Source organism: Crotalus tigris, unplaced genomic scaffold (genome assembly GCF_016545835.1).
Source record: "Crotalus tigris isolate CLP2741 ecotype Arizona unplaced genomic scaffold, ASM1654583v1 scf7180000023830.6690815, whole genome shotgun sequence".
Taxonomy (NCBI): Eukaryota; Metazoa; Chordata; class Lepidosauria; order Squamata; family Viperidae; genus Crotalus; species Crotalus tigris.
In genome coordinates this window covers 1,435,464-1,457,394 of record NW_024100214.1, presented here as the reverse complement: position 1 = coordinate 1,457,394, position 21,931 = coordinate 1,435,464, and the positions used below count along the sequence as shown (strand labels likewise).

The following is a 21,931-nucleotide window of genomic DNA, read 5'->3' as shown; positions in this document are numbered from 1 at the left end:
AATTGCTACAACCATTGCAATATATGATGAACTCTGTTTGGCAAGACACCTGACATTGGGTAGAGGCCAATACATAATACGTTAATTCTGGATTTGACCTCACCGACAAATTATCACCCGATATCATTACTGAATAATGGTTATAAGCTATTTACAATGATTTCAGCTGAGAAAATGAAGATAGTTTTACAGGACTTTGTTTATGAAGATCACTATGTATTTTTAACCTAAAGGGCAGTTGCTGGATAATATTAGAAGTATATTGGACCTTTTGGAATAGTTGGAGTAACAGTGAAAGTTAAGCAGCACTGAATTTTCATGATGCAGAAAAAGCCTTTAATAATTTGAATGGGACTTTCTTGTTTAAAATTTTGGAAGATATGAAATTTATTTTTATCTTATATCCTATATTCCTGTAAATAATTCAAAGCAGGGAACATATCTCATACTCTTTCCTCTTCCTATTTTACCTATAACAACAGTCTTGTGAATTGTGACTTTGGTGAGAATTTTATCAAATGGGTCATTTGCTTATCAAAAGTATATGGCAATGATTTATGCTTCAGAAAAGGCAAAGATAATTGTGAATGGGGAATCAACAAAATCTTAAGCAATAAAGAAGGGGAGTAGACTAGGATGTTCCTTGTCACCACTGTTATTTGTTTTAGCTTTGAAAGTTTTGAATGGAGATATAAGGCAAGAAAGGAATAGAAATACTAATGGAAAAATTAAAGGATTTGGGGATTAACTGACTTTAAAATTAGCAAACAAAAGACCAAGAAAATGATAACAAAAGAAAGATCAAACTGCTGTGGTTATTCTTCTAAGAGTTTTACCACACGATGAATAGTATTGTTCTGTTTTCAGATTATTTTAGGGGGGCAAAGATTTATTTTCTCTAATGCAGGGTGTTTCATTTTCCACTATCTCAGTGTGCAGGAATCCAGATGTAATATTAAAGCTAAAGCTTCATGTGGGATGGGATTTCAAACTAGTGTTCCACTAGACCAGGGGTAGGCAACCTTGGCCCTTTTATGACTCTTGGACTTCAACTCCCATAATTCCTGAGGCAGCATGGTTCAGCTTGGAAACCTCTCCTTTTCCCCTCAGCATGGCTGGCTTAGGAATTCTGGGAGTTGAAGTCCACGAGTCATAAAAAAGCCAAGGTTGCCTACCCCTGCACTAGACCTCTAAATTTCTTGAACTAAGTCATCTGCGCATATGAACCTAGGAAGTTGTTATATACAACTTGGGAGTGGTAAAGAGGCCTTGTGGATGAAATAAGGGCAGAGCTTTGATTCTTTCCAGTCTATCCAGACACTAGGTGAAAAATCATGCATCCCTTTCATCCATAGACATTCAGAATAAGCCACAGTGACATCTCTATACAAATTATGTAATTTGCATTTTTTGCATGGTGGCAACATGACACACAGGTAGTCCTTGATTTACAAGAGTTCATTGAGTGACCCTTTGAAGTTACAATGGCACTGAAAAAAAATGACCTTTGACCATTTTTCACACAACCATTGCAGCATCCAAATAATCAAAATTCAGACACTTGGCAACTGACTCATAGTTATGACAATTACAATGTCCTGGGATCATCTGATCATCTTTTGCAACTAGCAAGCAAAGTCAATGGGGAAGCCAGGTTCACTTAACAACTGGGTTACTAATTTAACAGCTGCAGTGATTCACTTAACAACTGTGGCAAGAAAGGTTGTAAAATGGGGAAAAGCTCACTTAGCAGCTGTCTCACTTAGCAACTGAAATTTTGGGCATAATTATGATTGTAAATTGAGAACTACCTGCATATGATATCCTTCCCAACTCCCAACCTGCACCTATACATTCATCATTTGCTGTCGTCACTCTTCCCCAATCTCTCAATGACTAATCAGCATAAATATACTCTTTAAGGGGAAGCATAATAAATCTGACACATCGTAGTTTATTTATTAGATTTATACTGCAGTTTTATTGTACAGTTTGTTCAAGGTCGCATGCATAATGCTTCTGCCTCCTATTTTGCTATTGAATAGTATTCAGGACAACTTAGGTAGGAAAAAAGGAATGTTTTACTACTATAAAGAAGTAATATAAAAGGGTCTTAATCATGGATGATAGAGCTTTCAACACATAATCAAAGGGAAACTTTGGAATTGCTGGAGTATTCTAGTGTCAAATTATATTTCAAAATTAGGGTTGCTTAGAAAAATATTCCTGTTTGCTTTTCCACCCTGGGAAATCAAATGAGGGAAATAAAGGCTCTGAAAGACCTCATGTTGTTTTCAGTGTGGCATGGGTATATGTATTATGGATTAACCATTCTTCCATTAATAAAAAAATATAGCATGCATGGAATTTTGCTACATTTTTACATCAAGTTTTGGTAACCATGCACACAAGAGAATATACTCATTAAATTTCAGCATTGTGCAGTTTTATTAAGATTTCAAAGAGTTTGAATGAATAACAAACTGTATCTGTCACTTGCAGCAAATTGTAGAAACCAATTTAGTTAAAGGCAGGCAGAGTAAAAAAAAAGGACAAAGAGAAAAATTGCAGAAGCAAGAAGAGTTGATTCACCTTTATTTTTTTTCTTCATTTTAGCTACATTTTACAGAATCTGAATTGGTCCCTGATGAAGAGACGCTCTCTTCTAACAACAAAGAGACCTTAAATAGAATAAAAAAAGTTGAAGAAGAATTATTATGGGTGAACAAAGAAAATGAAAGGCTAAAGTTCAAGGTGTGCTTTAATTTTTGGAATTTCAAAAAAGTACTGTTGTGTCTTTAATACAGGAGATAAATTTGTATTTAAGATTAGTTTTGAAAGTTATTCAATTCTTTATTGGTTTTGAAGCTAATCCAAAACATACAAAAGATTGAAGTGATAAACTATTTTTATTATTTTATTTATTAAACTAGCTGTTTCCGGCCATGCATTGCTGTGGCTCAGTCTGGTTAAATGGAAAAGAAAGAAAAGAGAAAGCGCACGTTTGTAATATGTTTAATTTCACAATGCTTGTGGGTGTACAATATTTTTTGTTGTTCCATTGTCTGTGCAGATATAGAGATTGTCTGAAATTGTAGCGTGTGTTGCTTTTATGTCCAACAGATGGTGCTGTTTTTCACAAAAAACATGTTTTTACCTGTCACAGGTGTGAAATCTATATAATATAGGTATATAAAAACACGCGCATATTTGAATGCAACGTTGTGTCAAAATTTCAAAGCAATCGGTGAAGAACTTTCAGAGATTTAAGATTTTGAACAAATGAACATTTACATTTTTATTTATATAAGATACTGGGTGGTTTACAAAAAAAACAAAAACAATATAAAGCAACCAAAGAGTGGAACAAATTAAAACAATTTTTAAAACGGCATATAGAAAAATCATTATAAAAATGTTACAAAATTCAGTCAAATTCCGTAACTGAAGGAGCAGGGGAAAATATTACAAGACTGAAAATTGCTCCCTCTAAGAAATATTCTTTGTATTTTAAAGAAGAGCCACTGATCCTTTTCCTTCAACATGCTTACCAAAAAATGGGTCAATTAATCCAGTTTATTAAACACCAAAAGATTAAATTTGATTCCAAACAGAGCATATCATGCCCAGAGTGAACTAATCCTCCCTTGTCAGTTAATGTTCTAAATAAACATACATTTGAAGAACTGGCCTGTTTGTAATTTGATCCTCCAGGAAAATAGCTGGAGAGAAAGAATGGATGTAATGGAATGTATGGATGACCTTGGGCAACGAGAGGAAGAGATTCTGCCTAAGAGACAATCAGACAAGAGAGGTAGGAACCCGCAGTGGCTTAACACTCAGAGAAAGAAACTAAGGAAGAACACACCCTAATGGGGGTCTAGGACAACTCATAATGGCCAACTCACCATGGCCAACTCACCATAGCCAACTTACCATGATGTCAAAATTAAGGAATCTTCAAGACTTTGAAGTGCCATAAAAGATAACTTTATTGAATACACATCTCGGAACTGAAGAAGCAAAACCAGCTCTGTTTCTCCCATGTGAAAATCTGCCTAGTTAACAATAGCTTCCCATAACCCCCACTCGCCAAGTGTTCACATTGCCCAATCTTACTTCTTTGGTTTGTTATGAGAACGGTCCACTTCTCCGTCAGACACCTGCATAAGTGACCTTGGCTCTTATGGTCCGTGCATGGCTTCTTAGACTCCCGTTTTCTTCTCATGCTTCCTACCCCTCCCCCTATTTCTATGGCAAGTTGAGTAGTGATAGAAGTTAGCAGGCATCTTAGCAATTCAACCTTGACATGGTCAACTCACTATAGAACAACTCGCCATGGGACAACTCACCGTGGGACAATTTAATGGTGTATTAATCGTTTCATCAGTTAGTGTTATTATTGGTGGCCATGTTTTGGTTGAAATTATTGTAATCCTTGTATTTCTGGATTGACTTTCTTTATTGTAATTGGCCACGGTTCCATTGAAATTAATTTAACTTTTGTATTTGTTGAATTGTCGTCTGGCAATTTGTCCTGTGGCGAGTTGGCTGTGGCGAGTTGTCCCATTCTGCCCTAATGCAGGTGGCAGTTAAAAGTGAAGAGTGGGAAGTTTGTACTTACAGATTTATAGAATTCTGTTAATGTAGCCTTACAATAAAGCAGAATTAGTCCATCTAGTTGAGTTTCTGGTTTGGTTTATCTGGGAGGGCTGACATCAACCTCTGACTTCCTTCTCCCCATTGACTTACCTTGTAGGAAAGTGGCAGGGAGTGTTGGAAATGATGATTCTACGATTGCAGCTAACTGCACAGTATGGCAACCACAATTTTGCCAAATTACAATTCATGGGAGTCATGGCTCCCAAATTTTGGACACATTCTGTAAGTTGGCAAATTTGAGGCATGTTGGTTTAAAACTTGGTTGCCCTATGATGCAATATTTTGTCCAACTGAAGCTTACCAACAATCAAACACAAGAGTTTTAGTAGTAGACAGAACTAATAGCGAGCTGGTGAAGTGATACCAAATGATTTTTAAAAATGATGAGCCCAGAGAAATCTTTTAAAACTGAGTAACTGATCAACCAAATAGCAAATGCTATTAAATGTAAGTAAGTGTAAAGCAATGCTCGCTGGGGTAAAACCTTCTTATCTGAGATTCATATTAATTTAGGATTCTGTAACTAACAAGGAGAAAGAATTTGGGTTACAGTAGGTAGCACAATGAAGATGTCAGCAACCCCCCCTGCTTGAATCATTAGGCGAAGAATTGAAAATAAAAATACCAGGATTGGTAATGCCTTTATAGAACTTTGTGGTATGTTTACAGCTGGAGTAAAATGCATAATTCTGGATACCATAATTGAGAAACAATATAAGAGAGTCATTAAAAAGTGGAAAAGAGGACAACTGAATGATCAGAAGGATTGAACACTTTCCGTATGAAAGTGTTTCACTTTTCTTATATTTGTACGTTCACTTTTGAAAACAAAAAATCTTAAAAAAAAAAACCTTTTTCACGCAGAATCTATTACTATCCAATACGGTGATGGCCACTAACAATGGCACTGAAAAAAGTAGCTTATGACCGTTTTTCACATTTACAAGTATTGTAGCATCCCCAATGAAAATTCAGACATTTGGCAACTGGCTCATATTTATGATATTTGCAGGATCGTCGGGTCATGTGATCCCCTTTTGTGATCTTCTGCCAAGCAAAGTCAATGGGGAAGCCAGAGTCACTTAACAACCATGTTACTAACTTAACAACTGCAGTGATTCACTTAATGACTGTGGCAATAAAAGTCACAAGACAAAACTCACTTAACACCTGTATTGCTTAGCAACAGAAATTTTGGGCTCAATTGTGCTCATAAATCAAGGAGAATTGGTGGCTTTAATAGTGGATTAAATGGAGGATAAGTCTATTAAAGTGTGTTAGTCTGACTTTTCAGTGTTACCTCCATGGAGGGGATAACTTACTTGCAAATACCAGATGCAGGGAGAAAATTAGGAGAGAAGTGCATTCTGTTTCTAAGCATTTAAAGATATTTGGTTGGCCACTATGAGAAACAAAATGCTGGATGGAAACCTGGTATAAAATTTCAACTATATGAGAGAATACAATAATACTTTCTGAGATCTAGAAGTATTTCCAGTGCTATGCTTAGACTGAGGCTGGATTGATTACCATCAAAATGAAAGCTTAGTAACAAACCATATTTTACCATCTCAGAGTCTGTTTCCCAAAGAGCTTCTACACCTCTTATAAATTTAAATCTAGATAATATATAGCAATAACTAGCAAACCTCCCTTGGCATGTCCCCTGATTTGCTTATGGGTTATAACAATGTCATGGAGCTTATTAAACAAAGGCTAGAAAATATTGAGCTTAACTTAGAAAGAACCTCCAAGTTATGGTGTCATCTTCTTAATGAATTAAAGGAACCACAACCTGCACATTATTTAAATTAGTCTATATCCACTACTAATGGGTATTTTTCTAGAACACATTTTATTGCTTTCCCTTCTGTAATTATGGATGGCAGATAAAAAGGAAATCCCTGTAGCGCTTAAGCAATGTGCTTGAACTTTGGTGAACCGGAAACCCTAGAACTTTTTTTTTTTTTTTTACATAGAGTTTATTGAGAACTGCTCTGCCAGTTTGATGAAGTCCTTTCTTAGCTGTAGGAAGCAAACAATGGAAAACCTTGCCCAAAAAACTGCAGGGATTTGTCCAAGTAGTAGCCAGGAACCAAGAATGACTTGAAGATACACATGTACAACACAACAAACACACAAATGAAAATACTCCCTGACCACCTTGATCAATGGTATCTAGAAGTTTTTTTAAATGATTGATGTCTTGAAACCACCACCACCCTTTTTAATTGCTACATTTTGTGCCTTAGCCATAAGGCTGCATCTTATCTAGATCTGTTAATAAAAATATACCGAAAAGTAGAACCAATGATCATGGAGGAATGACGAACTGGTGAGTAGACAGGCTCTTCAGTAATTGCTCTCCAGACAAGGAAAGGACTTGAGATTGCCCACACGTGCTCCAGGCAGTTATTCTGCATCAGGAAACTGCAAGATAACAATCTCTGGGAGGCTTAGAGCTATGAGAGACAAGGGAATTGCCATCTTGGTCAATCCACAGTTGGCACCCTTGAAAGGACACTGAGTTCACTTACTTTGTTTTATTTTAATCAATTTTGGAGATTGGTATTAACAGCTTTTCAGCTATTAGGGACCTTTGGATTAACCTTTGGAGTTTTACAGCATGAAGTGAACTTCCTTCAAGAGGTTTTAACTACAAATTTAAAAGACCACAATTTTTGGGAATTGACAACAAAAGAGTGATTAAAATTTTGATTTTAGAAAGTTACAAGTGGCCTAAGAGTTCAGATGAATATGAAATAAGATTTTTGAATTAATGATAAAGAACACTTCCTGATGAAAAATGTTTTTGCTTTGTTTCTTTTAAATAAAGATTTTTAAAACTAAGGGGAACTACAAAGAATCAAAAATTACAATTAAAGGAGAACGCTTACTTGACTTTCAATTACAGAGTGAAGCAAAATATTTTAACATTACATTTATTAAAGGATATTTTTGAACACAGGACCCAGAATTTTAAAAGTTTCTGCCTCTGTAGAGAGGCTGTATCTAAAAGTTATGTTATGGAAGAGGAGCAAGTTCTACTGACATGATCCATGACTGAGTTGATAGTGGATTTTTACAAGACTGTAACACTGGACATACAAATGAAACTGGCTGATACCTTAATAATTAAAAGGGATACACAAACAACAAACCAAGAGAGTGACCTGCATAATTTTCCTACATTGGATTTACAAAAGAGGCTTGTTAAAGTTTTGAAGAACTTTGTGAGAAAGGACAAACAAGAAATGAAAATAAATCAAAATCTATGACATTATTTAAAAGGGTTAAAGATTAAGATTATTAGAAGTAAAAGAAAGGAATATAAAGTTGTTGGTTTTTATCAAGGTTAAGATCCATACAGTATATCTCTGCAACTCTTAATGAATTTCTGCTGACAGGCTGAAATGATGAGGCTTTATGGATTTGTTTATAGATAAGAGATGGGATGTTGGAAAAAAGACTGTGTTTTTTAAAGAGGTGATAAGTTACTAAATTGTTTATACTCATGATGAAGGCGTGGTCAGTTCTTATTTTTTTTCTTTGCTTACTTTCCTTATTTTATTTTCTTAATGTCTTTTTTCTAATTTTCCCTTTTTGTCTTTTCCACACATTTACTCTTTTTTAATTCTATTTTAAGTTTGTATTAGTTTTTATTGATGTAATTATATTTAATATAATTACTATATAAAAAAGAAGCTTACCATGTATTAAACTGTTACAGCTTGTATTTCTGAAAATCACTTGCATTGTTTCAACCTATTTTATTTATTGAATTTTCATACATGATTCTGGGTGGCTTACACAGTTAAAAACAAAATGCAATACATAGTTATAAATAGAAAATTAAAATGAAAACCATTAAACATAAAACACGTTAAAACTTAATTTGCAGGAGAATAAATGCAATGACTAACAATATAAGTAACTAACAAGCACTATACATTTTGTACTGGTTTTGGACCATAATAAAGCTATCATTATTAAATGCTGGATTAAGATAGGTCTTGCCTCTCTTCTCAATATGTCTAATCATAATCTTTCAAATTACGATGTAACAGTTCATACTGAGAACTTATTTACATGGCATGTGATGCTGTTATATGGCATGTGATTCTTTTTTTGAAAAAGAAAAACAGTTGTCTCTCCTCAAATGATTTAAACAATCTGTCTGTTTCCATTGTGTCCTTTCCAGCTTGAAGCTTTAAGGGCAGCAGGTGCTGAGTGTGTGAAGCATGGCTCCCAAAAGCTCCAGGAGAATTATGCGAAGCACTCTGAAGATCTGAAGAAAAGACAAGAAGGAGTCATAAATACAATAAAGGTATGAAATGTAAGAGACCCAGTTTGGGGCTGTGCTTAAGGTAACAGGGTAGAAACTAGGATATTGTAAGTTCTAGTTCTGCCTTGGAATGAGGCCATCTGCCATAGGAACGAGGGTATCTGAGTTGTAGGAAGAAGACAAGGACAAACCACTTCTGAAATCATGCCAAGAAAACTGCAAGTACTAAGCTAGGCAGTTGCCTGGAGTATTACGCAAAGCATAGTTCTCCAGAAAATCTTTGAGATATTTTAAAAAGATGATTGAGGATTAGAGACAAGCTTAGGGATATTCTACAACACTGTTTGATCCAAACTTCAAAACAAGCAGACTAGTCCACATATTGATCTGAGCTCCTCTGAAAGTATTAATTGTTTTAAAGACACAGCAATTCATACATTGGGACAGAGAAACTATATATATATATATATACGAGGGCAATTCGGAAATAAACCTCCGTTTGGTTATCAATAAGAGACACTCGCCGATACAGAACTTTTATTATACACATTAGAAAACTGCAACATTACATTACTTTTCGACATAACCACCATTCATATTGAGGCACTTGTCATAATGTCTTACAAGGTTTGAAATTCCTTAATAGTAGTTGCTCAGCGCCAAATCTGGGCTATAGGGAGGAGTGATCAAAAACATCCCAATGGAACTGCTTCAAAAGTTCTTGGATGCGTCTAGCGGTGTGCGGGCAAGCATTATCATGAACCAACACCACACTGAAAGTCAGCATGCCCCGACACTTGCTATGGATGGCTCGTCTGAGTTTTTGTAACATTTCACACTAGACTTCTTAATTGATGGTCGAACTATGCTCCACGAACTTCACTAGCAGTGCTCCTTTGGCATCTTCACATTTGGTGGGATTTTCTATGGCACCACTTCCGGTGTGGTGTTGGTTCATGAAAATGCTCACCCGCACCCCTCTAGATGCACCCAAGAGTTGTAGTTTTCTAATGTGTATAATAAAAGTTCTGTGTCTGTGAGTGTCTGTCATTGATAACCAAACAGAGATTTATTTCCAAATTGCCCTCATATTTTAATATGAATTGAACATATTTTGATTTTAAAATGTGAGAAACTATATCTGAATAAGAAATAAACTGGTCCATTCATCCTAGCAAAGTTGTTATCCACCTTCTCTTCCTGTGCTCTGGGCTACAGCATACAAAGCTCTTCTTCCAGTAATTCTCTTCATCACATGACAAGCAATCTCATATTTGGTCTCATGGAACAAGGTCATTGCTGCAGGGAAAAATAGAAGCTAATGTTGTGAATATTGTTTTGAGCTCCTGACTGAGAGGTGAAAGTCACAAACAAATCTCATAGAAGTGGAATCAATAATGTTGGAGGCTATCATTTAAAACAAACCTTAAACATTTGTTCTTTTCCACAATTGTGGAAAATGAGGAAATTCTTCATATAGTAATATTCAAAGTACCAATAAAGGAGAATATTTGTAGTTCAGGGCTGAAATGAGGGATCCTTGATGCTTTCTGTTGTTGTTTCCTTGCAGATGTTTCATTACTCAAACTAGGTAACATCATCAGCACTAATGATGATAACGTTTGGATAATGAAATGTCTGCAAGAAAGCAACCAAGCTCAAAGGACCTTTAATATTCAAAGTACCTAGGTTTAGGTAAGTTCTTTGCCACTAAATTCCATGGCTAGACTTTTTTCAAAGTTGCAAACTTCAGGCACAGTTTTACTCAACACAGCCACCTCTCCCTGGAAGATCATGTAAATTACTAAAATACTGTAACCTGCTTGGAAATGTGAGCCTCTTCATTTAATGCAATATTTTCTGACTAGTGAGTCAATTTTAATACAAAAATAACACATACCAGTGACCAGAGTTTTTGAAACACAGTGTCGCTTTATGAAATTAGCATGGACTACTTGTCAAAAGATGAATTATTTGGAGAACTAAAAAAATTAGATTCCATGTTGCAATTAGATTCCCTAATCCTAACCCATTGTGCACAATATTTGGCTGTATTTTTTAAAATGTTGTACATTGAGGCAAAAATCTCACGTCTCTCCTTCCATGATATAATAAGAATAAGAATACTTAAAAATTGTTAATGGTGGACATGGTAGTTCCTAGAGACAGCAGAACAGAGAAAGAACTGGAGAAAATCACAAAATACAAAGACCTGCAAATAGAAGTAGAATTACTGTGGCAAAAGAAAGCAAAAATAATACCAATAGGTGCCTTCCGTGCAATCCCAAAACATCTGGAGTAACTACTTGAACACCATTGGCAATGACAAACTCAAGTCAATTACAAAAGCAGCTTTACTGGGAACACAATGAACAACACACAATACACAAAATCTGTCTATCTCAGGTCCTTGGGAAAGACTTGAGAAATGGATAAAAATACCAAATCCAGTCTAAACGTCTGGCTGACTGTGCGATCAACCATAATAATACAGATCCCAGGTCCATAATATACAGTCCTTGGAAGCAGTGAGTGGGGAGTGTTTCAAAACTAGATTAAGCCCTTGCTTTTCATCATTTTTATTTTTAAAAGACGATTTGATATAGTTGATTCTGAAGTGGGAATGAGCAGAAATTGTAGACAATATTCATAGTTCAGGTTGTTGATTTTGGCAGTGGCTTGTTCTCCGAGCTTGCTGTTCAACTCCCAGACATCTCATTACCAAACTAGGTAACATCTTCAGTGGCGTTTAGGGTAAAGTGTCTTGTTCAGTTTCTTCTCTGCTTATATAAGTCCTGGGTGGTGTTGTGGTCAGCTGGTCACATGACTGTTTGCAGTGTGCGAAATTTACCTCCTCACCAGTTTAATTTCATGCCTTGTAAACAACATGATCAACTGACCGCAACACCACCTATATAAGGATCTATATAAGCAGAGAAGAAATCGAACAAGACACTTCACCCTAAATCCTGCTGGAAACATTACCTAGATTTGGTAACAAAGCATCTGGGAGCTAAACAGCAAGCTTGGAGAACAAACAGCTGCCAAAATAGCAGAAATGTCTAGAAGTGTAAAAATGGACTTTACATTTCAGTTCAGAGATAGCCTTTCTGAATGTTTAATATCTGAGGACTACCTCAGGAAGAATATCTTACATAAAAAAAATCCCATAGTAATTTTCCTGAGTTTTGCTCCCTGTGCTAAGGGTGACATTATTGTTACCATCACCATCAAAAGCTCAACTCTACAATTTTGCTGTCTTCCAGTTGTGGACTGTGTGAGTGCCATAGTTAAAGTGGTTTTTAAGAAGATGATAGGCCATCATAGAGGATAGACATTTTTTTAAATCAAGTTTAGTGTTAACACTGCAGTTTTGTGTATTTCTTACCTCAGAATAGTAGTCAGTTCCACCCTTAGTTTTTAGCAGTTGTGGGACTCCAAGTAGGAATCACCAAAGAGAAACTGAGAACTCCAAACAACTCTATGATATCAGGGGAACTATGGGGAACAGGCCATTGTAGGGTTTTCCGAAAATAGAACTAGCCTATGGCTGTATTCAGAGTGCAGGTGCTACTGATTCCAAACAAAAACCAGTTTGTGTCCCTTGCCTTGAGCTAATAGCATGGTATAATCTGTTTCTACAGTCTTCAGAGCCCGGCTTTTGCTTTCTAATTGCAGACCCGCAAACTTGAACAGGAGCAGATCTTAAAGCAAAGCACTGACAGCCTCGGCCAGCTGAGTGTGCAGCTGAATGAGAAATATGGCCAGATTGAAGAACTGGAAAAACGAGTACAAAGGATGGAAGAGGTGAGACTGAAATAAGATAAGATAACCTTTATTGTCATTTTTTTACTGTGGGCACAACGACACACATCAAAAATGAAATTTAATTGCCCGCTCTCAAAGTGAAACACATACATGACACACACCTAAACATACTATGTACAACATATATATAGATCCACACCCCTACATATACATAGCAAATAAATATTAAATACTGTCCATCTTGAATATATAACGGAAGGAGGAAGCTTGAGAGTTCACAAGGTTAATGCTGTATGGAATGAAACTATGGCTGAATCTGGATGTTCTGCTACGGATACCAACGGAGCTCCCTCCGGTAACAAGGAAAACAGGTCATGAAGAGGATGTGTAGTGTCCCAGATAATCTTATAGACCCTGCTCAAGCAACGCTTCTGTGTTATGTCCTGGATGGGAGGGAGGGAGCTGCCAATGATCCATTGGCCATTCTCACCATTCTCTGCTCCGCCTTCCTGTCTGAAGCAATGATGCTTCCAAACCAGACTGTGATACTGAATGACTGGATGCTCTCAATCATCCCCCTGTAGAAAGTGGTCAGGTCATGTACATTCATGGCAACTGTTCTGCCATCTACAAATGACTGCCAAAGCTCCTGTAAGGACCCACTTCAGCTAACCACCCAAGAAAGCAGAACTCTTGAAACAGGCATTGTCTCTAAAGGATACTTTTATTAAGGGTCAGTGATAGTAGGGAAGTCAAGGCGAGATCTGGGGAAAATCCTGTGCAAACGGTATAGTTAAGCAAGCAATATTTCTCCTCCCACCAAATCATAATGTCCATTTGAAATTCAGCCAATCCATGGATGGTATGATGGGCGGGTGACTGGCACAGTTGGCGCACATCTCAAGGTCTTAATAATAATAATAATAATAATAATAATAATAATAATAATAATAATAATAATAATACTGTAATACCATCAAATATCCACATCTGCCTATCCCAGGTCCTGGGTAAGGACTCGATAGGTAGACAAAATGCCAAATCCAGTCTGAACATCTGGCTGACTGTGCGATGATCCATAATATAATAATGTTGGAAGGGACCTTGGAGGTCATCTAGTCCAACCCCCTGCTCAGGCAGGAAACCCTATACCATTTCGGACAAATGACTGTCCAGTCTCTTCTTAAAAACTTCCAGTGTTCTTCTCCAGCTTTGGTTTCTCTGTATGATAAGGGAGATGCATTCCTTTCTCAAGGATAGAGGCAGGAGAGGGAAAGTAGAAAGCAAAAGTTATCCCAAGCTTCCCCTTCCCCCAGCAGAATGGCAGGCCCCAAAAGTAGAATATATATGCAAGGGAAAACACAGAGGTTTTGGGGACCTGACAGCTTCCTAAGAATTTTAGTGGCCTTTTTTAAAATGAAGAAACACAGGCATTCCTCAATTTACTATGGTTCATTTAGTGAACGTTCAAAGTCACAACGACACTGAAAAAAGTGACTTATGACCATTTTTTGCACTTACGACTATTGCAACATCCCCATAGTCATGTAATCAACATTCAAACGCTTGGCAATTGGCTCATATTTGTGACGGTTGCAGTGTCCCTGGGTCAGGTGATCCCCTTGTGCGACCTTCTGACAAGCAAAATCAAAAGGGAAGTCGTGTTGCTAACTTAACAGCTGCAGTGATTCATTTAACAACTGTGGCAAGAAAAGTTGTAAAACAGGGCAAATCTCGCTTAAAAACTCTCTTGCTTAGCAGTGGAAATTTTGTACTTAATTGTGGTTGTAAGTCAAGGACTACCTGTAAGTACCTATTATTGTTGGTTGTACTGCGCATGTTAGGTCAAATATTGTGATTGCTTTTTGTATGAAACTGATGATTAATCTAACCCTTTTCAACTGGTGAAGCTTTTTTTCTTTTCAAGCCAGAAGTAGAAATGACAAAAATTTACATATTCCTTACTAATAAGTAGATTTTTGCATGACACTCTCTATTTGACATTAAAGTTTGTGACAGTGTGTGGGATCTGGAGGCAAGAAACCATTTTTTAATGTAGGTGTTAACAGAAAACTGTTGAGGTGAAGTATTATTTCCCTGGGAAATAGAAGAAAGCCAATTTGTGACAACCATTTGAACTCCTACAATATTTATTCTTTGCTGTTATTGAAACACTCCAGCAAGGCCTTTTGCAAAACTTTCTCAGTGGATTCTCTAATAAGCATTGACACTTGTGAAGCAAACAGAGTTACTGCAGTAAATGTATTACCTAAAACCCAAGTCACCATATGCTTCTGTAATTAAGTTGGAAGACAAAAGAATCAGATTCTGTTAATGGAATCTCAGCAAAGGACTTAGACTGAGAAGCTTTGGAAATGGGAAATGATAAAATGATAAGATGTTCACCTCTGATCCTGAAACAGCTAAACTCATCAAAATTATAGTTGTAGCATTCTCAGTCATGACAAGTTTCTGGTTAGGTGGCATCTTTTACTAGATGGGACTGCCCTCTCTGGCAAGATACTAAAACATTAATTTGTTTGTAAAGATTCCTTTTTTGTTTAAGGTAGTCCGGAATTTGAAATAACATTTAACCAACATTTTACAAAACATAGTTGTGCTGTTTGCAGGATGTGCTGAAACCAAATAAGCAACAGGTTGGCTTAATGTGACAGCCTGGCTCACTTAACCTGCTAAGATGTTGACATTTTCCTAATGCCATGTTCAACCACAGACTATCCTATACCACTTCAAGAGGTCCAATCCTAATTGGACACGTTACATGAATCATGCCCCACACAGAATAAGAGAAATGAAGGCATCATATTTTAAGAAAGATTCAAACAAACTGAAAAAGGTTCAGAGAAGAACGAGAAAGGAGGAACAGAAAACTGGCAAAAACTGGCATAGGAGAGACTGAGGAAATGGATATGTTTAGCTTTGAATATAGAAGATTACAAGAATATTTTTTCAGCTGGTTACTGATTGAACTCATTTTTAAAATGATTTTAAGCTGCAGAAGGAAACATGAAGGTTAAGAAAATTGTCCCTAAGAATAACAGTTCACTTTGGAAAAAGTGCAGAGAAGAGCAACTAAGACGATTAAAAGCTTGGAGACTAAAACATACGAAGAACAGTTGTAGGAACTGATATGGCTAATCTAGAGAAAAGAAAAAATCTAGAGAAAAGTTGTAGGAACTGATATGGCTAATCTAGAGAAAAGAAAAAGCAGAGACATCACCCTGCCAACAAAAGTGCGTATAGTCCAGGCCATGGTTTTCCCAGTTGCAATGTATGGCTGTGAAAGTTGGACCATAAGAAAGGCTGAGCGCAAAAGAATTGAGGCCTTTGAACTATGGTGCTGGAGAAGACTCCTGCGAGTCCCTTGGACTGCAAGGCGTTCAAACCGGTCAGTCCTAGAAGAGATCAACCCCGACTGCTCTTTAGAAGGCCAGATCCTGAAGTTGAAACTCAAGTACTTTGGCCACCTAATGAGAAGGAAGGATTCACTGGAGAAGAGCCTAATGCTGGGAAAGATTGAGGGCAATAGAAGAAGGGGACGACAGAGAATGAGATGGTTGGATGGAGTCACTGAAGCAGTAGGTGAGAACTTAAATGGACTCCAGAAGATGGTAGAGGACAGGAAGACCTGGAGGAACGTTGTCCATGGGGTCGCGATGGGTCAGACACAACTTCGCAGTTAACAACAAAGAGAAAAGAAAAACTATGGGTGACATGATAGCAGTGTTCCAGTATTTGAGGGGCTGCCACAAAGAAGAAGGGGGTCAAGTTATTTTCCGAAACACCAGAAGGCAAGACAAGAAACAACGGATGGAAACTAATCAAAGGAGAGAAGCAACCTGGAATTAAGGAGAAACTTCCTAACAGTGAGAACAATTAACCAGTAAAACAGCTTGCCTTCAGAAACTGTGGGTGCTTCATCACTGGAGGTTTTTAAGAAGAGACTGGACAACCACTTGTCTGAAATTGTATAGGGTCTGCTGCTTGAACAGCCCTCCAAGGTCCCTTCCTGCTATATTTTGATTGTAATCATAGTAGACTAAGGGAAGGGTGAACTGCCCTAAATTAAAAGCATTCAAGTAGATTCTGGTCAACCCCATTTTAATATGGATTCCTGTCCTCAGCAGATGTTTAGGGCAAGATGATTTCATCTCTCTTTTTCCAGCTATGAAGTTTTGCATATCTGCAGTTTGCCAGGTTTTGTGGTCATCCCTGAAGGTGAATTCTGAGGAATGGATGAACTTTAAATGATGATGATGATGATTGTTAAACAAAAATGTACACCAGGCACAATCCTTGTTCCTTTGCTCCCTTTCAGGAAAAGAAAAGACTGGGTGAAAAGAAAGAGCTTTTAAAAAAGAAGTTGCATCAGATGATGTCAAATGTTGAGAGTACTAGAAGGTTAGTGAACTTCACAAAACTTTTTTAAAAAAAGCCCAAACCCTAAATCAATAGGGGTCTATAAATACTTGCCCAGAGTGTTTAAAAGCAGAGGAGAATCTTTGTATTAGTTGAAGTTAGACCACTCTGTAAATTATACAAGAGCTGCAATTTATAAAGAAAAATTAATCTGTATAATGGCATGTTCTCACCGGATCTGATTTTAATTAGGAAATACTGTTTGATAGTATCAGTTAATAAAGGTGGGGTAGACTGCATCAAATATACTCTGCTCCTATGGCAGAAACTCTGGAAAATCTGCACATGACACATGACAGATGGCAGGAGCAGATCTATAGTTCTTATCCATCTTCATTTCAAATGCCTCCTATCTCATCTCAGGCCATAGACTGTGTAGTCTGTATACAATGCATCTTTTACAAAAGAGCAGGTGAATCCCCTTACAGTAGTTGGATCCCATATCACATACTTTTCTGCATAAATATCAGATATGTAATGGTAGATTCATCATGGCATCTATGCTTGGTGGCTGGATACTGTTTACAAAATCCATATTATGTCACATTTTATACCAAAATTGAGGAGCAAATTGCCAATTAAAAAAAGAGCTGATTTGCAAAGTGAGGCTATTAAGAGTACACGGTACTAGAAGATAAAGTAGAGCAGACATGTCAAACTCGCAACATCACGTGATGTCGCGCAATGTATCGGAAGAGTTTTGCCATTGCTGGCAATGGGATAGGCGTGGCTTCCACATGATGTGTCCGGCCCGCAGGCTGGCAGTTTGACACCCCTGAAGTAGAAGTTCAGGATTTTGAAGAACAAAAGAAGCACAAAAGAGACTTCACATAATAATTGCACATAATGCAATCATATTAACTGATTGCCAATTAAGAACTTAAATGGAGCAGCAGGGGTGAAGCTATGCTTATCTAGAAAAGACTGATGTGATTGTTGAAATAAAGGAAGAAGAAAGAAATCTGGCTGGCCAATGGCCAGTTGTCTATGGAGATTCTCAGTCATCCAGGTCATAGTTATCCAAAAGGTGCGTTTTCAGGAGGCAATTGGACTTTCTTGTTTTTCTTTGAAGACATTTCGCTTCTTATCCAAGAAGCTTCTTCAGCTCTAACTGGATGGTGAGGAATGGAAGGATTTATATTCCTTGCAGACAGCTGATCATTTGCATTTAGAGAATCATTGAGGCCTTTTGGAAGTTTATCTGTGTCGTCAGCATCACCAGAGTAATGCAAATGTGTGTGGAGTCTTCTGGCTGCAGGATGTTTTCTGCCCTGTTCCTGTAGTCTGCAATGTTTTCTGGAAATCCGTTCATACTCTCACACTATTCAAAGGGTGTTCATCCCAAAGCGCATAGCTAAATGTCTATGGAGATTGTCAGTCATCCAGGTCATGGTTGTCCCAAAGGTGCTTTTTCAGGAGGCAACTGGACTTTCTTATTTTTCTTTGAAAAACATTTTCAAAGAAAAACAAGAAAGTCCAGTTGCCTCCTGAAAAAGCACCTTTAGGACTGACAATCAGTTATGAAGACATGTAATGGTTTATTCATTGATTTTTAACAGAAGTCTTAGAGAAGATCTTCAGAAGAACGTATAATTCCATGGTCTTCATGATGAGTGCCATTTGCAATCAGATCATCCAAATTTGGTTTGCTGATTTTGTCATTGCTAAGTAGCATTTCAACCTTCTAAGGACACGTTCATAAAATTGAAAAGAAAAAGGTTAACAAAACCCCAAAATCTAAATTCCATTGGAACAAGAGATCTTGATCAGTTCCTACTAATATGAACATTTTTGCCCATTTGGTCAATAAGAAAGTGTTAATAAGAAAGTTTATGAAAATTTTCTCAATGGCTTTATCCCAATTACTCTTCATTTTCCTTCCTTTTATGCTTTTCCAGTGCATGCATTAGCTGATTTCTCTTTCTCATTTGTTCCAGCTGTGTAAAAGTTCAGTCAGAGATGTGTGCTCTTCAAGAGCAGATTACTCACCTGGACAGTATGATCCATTCCCAGCACCAACATTTGCACAATCTGATTCACCAGGTTTGAATAATTTATTTCAATATACTAGGAGCAAAGCTCTGAGTTCAGATCACCATGTAGTGAAATCATCTTCATGTATGTGTGGGAAGGAAGGACTGAGAAACATGGGGGATTGGCAGGTTTACAGAAGAACCCCCCCCCCTCAAAAAAATGGGAACTGAAAAGGGAGGTGTTTATAACCGTTATACATTTCTTCATTTTCATGGCATAATTTGCCGTTAATTCTTTCATTTATTTGGGCAGCAGTCAAGTAAAACCCTTCAATCAGACTTTTGTTATTATTTTGATTTGAACATGATCTGTTCATGAACTGCAGTCTTGTGCATTTATATTTAAAAATTATTTTGAAATATAATATGTGTATATGTGAGAGAGAGTGTGTGTATATTATAAATATTCTATATATCTTATATATAGGATTAATGTAATCTAATTTTTAAATAGGTTCTGCTGTTGTGCTCTCATTAATTAACACAATCATTAACTGTATAGTTGTCTCAAATACTTGAGATGCATATTGAGATAACATTAAGATAAATGTTTGAAAGAAGCAGTTATCCAATTAATCACTGAACAAAAAACAGAAAAGTATAAAACAGACAAAATGGGGCATTTTTGAAGACAAAAATCAGGAAAGCTCATGAAGCAAAGAGAAGAGTTATTTCTCTAATCATAATAGGCAGTACACTATGAATGTTAAAACTAAAGTAAAAAAGTTTTATTTTTTATATCTCTGGAGATATGGATAATAATACTATACTAAAATTAATTACTACACATCTGTATAGTTTATTTATTTTTCTCAAACACACACACACACACACACATACACACACACATACACACATACACAAACCATCCGAAGGAGTAACTAAGTGAAAATTGTTAGCAAAGATTATAATATATGCCAATTTGAGTGTAACTGTGTGGTTTTTTTAGAAGAATAATGTCTTGTAGTGGTCAAGCTTTTGATCCTCAGGTGACTTTGGACCAATTTTTCTCTCACACAGCTTCTTTCTGTGAGGAAAAAAATATGAAGGGATTTATATAAAAAACCTTGAGCTGAGGAGAAAAGGTGGAACATAAACATCAGTTATTGTTTTATTATTTATTTAGTCTTGAAAAAATAAGATTTAAAAGCAATTACATAGCAAATGCTTATTTATTCAGTTTATTTGTTGCCTCACTGCCGGCAGCATACAGATATTAATGATAAAAGCAATAATGTAGTAATGTTGAATAAATAATGCAGTGCAAGTAAATATCTAATACATGTATGTTCAAAGTTCAAACATGACTCAAGATGAGACCCAGCATTCCTTAGTTACATGACAGCACTTTTGGTTTTTGGCAAAATGGTGCCATAAGCGAACCCATTGTTTTATTTAATGACCACCACAAAAAACATTGTAAAATCAGATCTGCCACAAGACGGACCTGTTTTACTACTATCACAACTGTAATGGGCAGGCTCCATAAGGTTGTATGCTGAGGACTGCCTATAATTCTATATAAATCGGAAAATACCTTTGATTGTAAACGATATGATTCTATAGTACATCATTCTGCAGACATTGGTAAAATATTTAAATCTGATTGGTAGAAGGACATGAACTTTTCCCGGCTTCAAAAATCTTCAGATGTGTTAACTTGAGAACAGGCTCTTCTTCTTATATCACAATAAGAACAAAATGTAAACAAATGCAACAGAGTAAAAGGGATAGAAATATTTTTTAATAATCCCGGCAATGTGAAATGTTACTCAGAGGGCCTTCCGCTGTGAAATAATCTCATGGATTTTCAAGGCATTGAAATTGCATCTAGGAAATTTTGTTACTAAATAATTTCTCCACATTGTTTTAGACCGAGGGGCTGAATAATGAACTGAAATATCAGGATGAAAGAATAGAAAACTTAAAAGACCAGATAGCAGTACTTCAAGAAAAGGTAAAGTAATTATTCTTACTATTATGGTTTGGCACACTATTAGCCAGATGTTTAGACTGGATTCGGCATTTTTAATTTATCTAACAAGTCCTTCCCAAGGACCTGGGCTAGGCAGATGTTGTTCTTTGATGGTGTTAAATGTGTTGTTGCAGGATGTAAGATGTTCTAAGTCCTAAAGGTGCTTTTCCAAAAGGCAACTGAACATTTTGGTTTTTCTCCTTGAAAATGTTTCACTTCTCATCCAAGAAATTTCTTTAGTTTGGTACTGAAGAAGCTTCTTGGATGAGAAGTGAAACATTTTCAAGGGAAAAAAAACCCCAATAAAACCCAGTTGCCTTTTGGAAAAGGACCTTTGAGACAACCATGACCTGATGATTGAGAATTTCCATAGATATTGTTCCAAGTAAAGCTGCCTTTTGCAATTGACTGATGGTGATTTTGTCAATGCTGATGGTGATTTTATCAAGTGGTGCTCTAGATATTTTGGAATTGCACCCAAGGCACCTATTACAATTGATACTATTGATACTGCTTTCTTTTACCACAGTCACTTCACTTCTGTTTGTATTGTTTGTATTATTGTTATTTGAAAACTCAGATCTATTCTACCCATTATGTTGACTCACTCCTCCCCTTCCCCCCCCAAAAAAACCTGGATGCATCAATTTCAGGACACAGTATTTTTGATAAACTTTCCTAAATATTATGGCAAGCCTTAATATTGTACTGCTCCAATAGAATATAAGAATGTTGTAAGATCTAAATCAGATTCAATCATTTGCTTTT

General features: G+C 36.6%; 1 protein-coding gene across 7 annotated transcripts in view; it reads left to right on the top strand.

Annotated features, from left to right (window-relative positions):
• CCDC68 (coiled-coil domain containing 68) overlaps nt 1-21,931 on the top strand; it is a 71,177-nt gene that overhangs the window by 44,624 nt on the left and 4,622 nt on the right. For all 7 annotated transcript variants that reach the window (XM_039322060.1, XM_039322058.1, XM_039322057.1 and 4 more), the window contains 6 exons: nt 2,617-2,754; nt 8,864-8,989; nt 12,626-12,754; nt 17,055-17,137; nt 19,093-19,198; nt 21,062-21,145. In XM_039322060.1, coding sequence (XP_039177994.1) covers nt 2,617-2,754; nt 8,864-8,989; nt 12,626-12,754; nt 17,055-17,137; nt 19,093-19,198; nt 21,062-21,145 — 666 coding nt within the window. The remainder of the gene's footprint in view (nt 1-2,616; nt 2,755-8,863; nt 8,990-12,625; nt 12,755-17,054; nt 17,138-19,092; nt 19,199-21,061; nt 21,146-21,931) is intronic.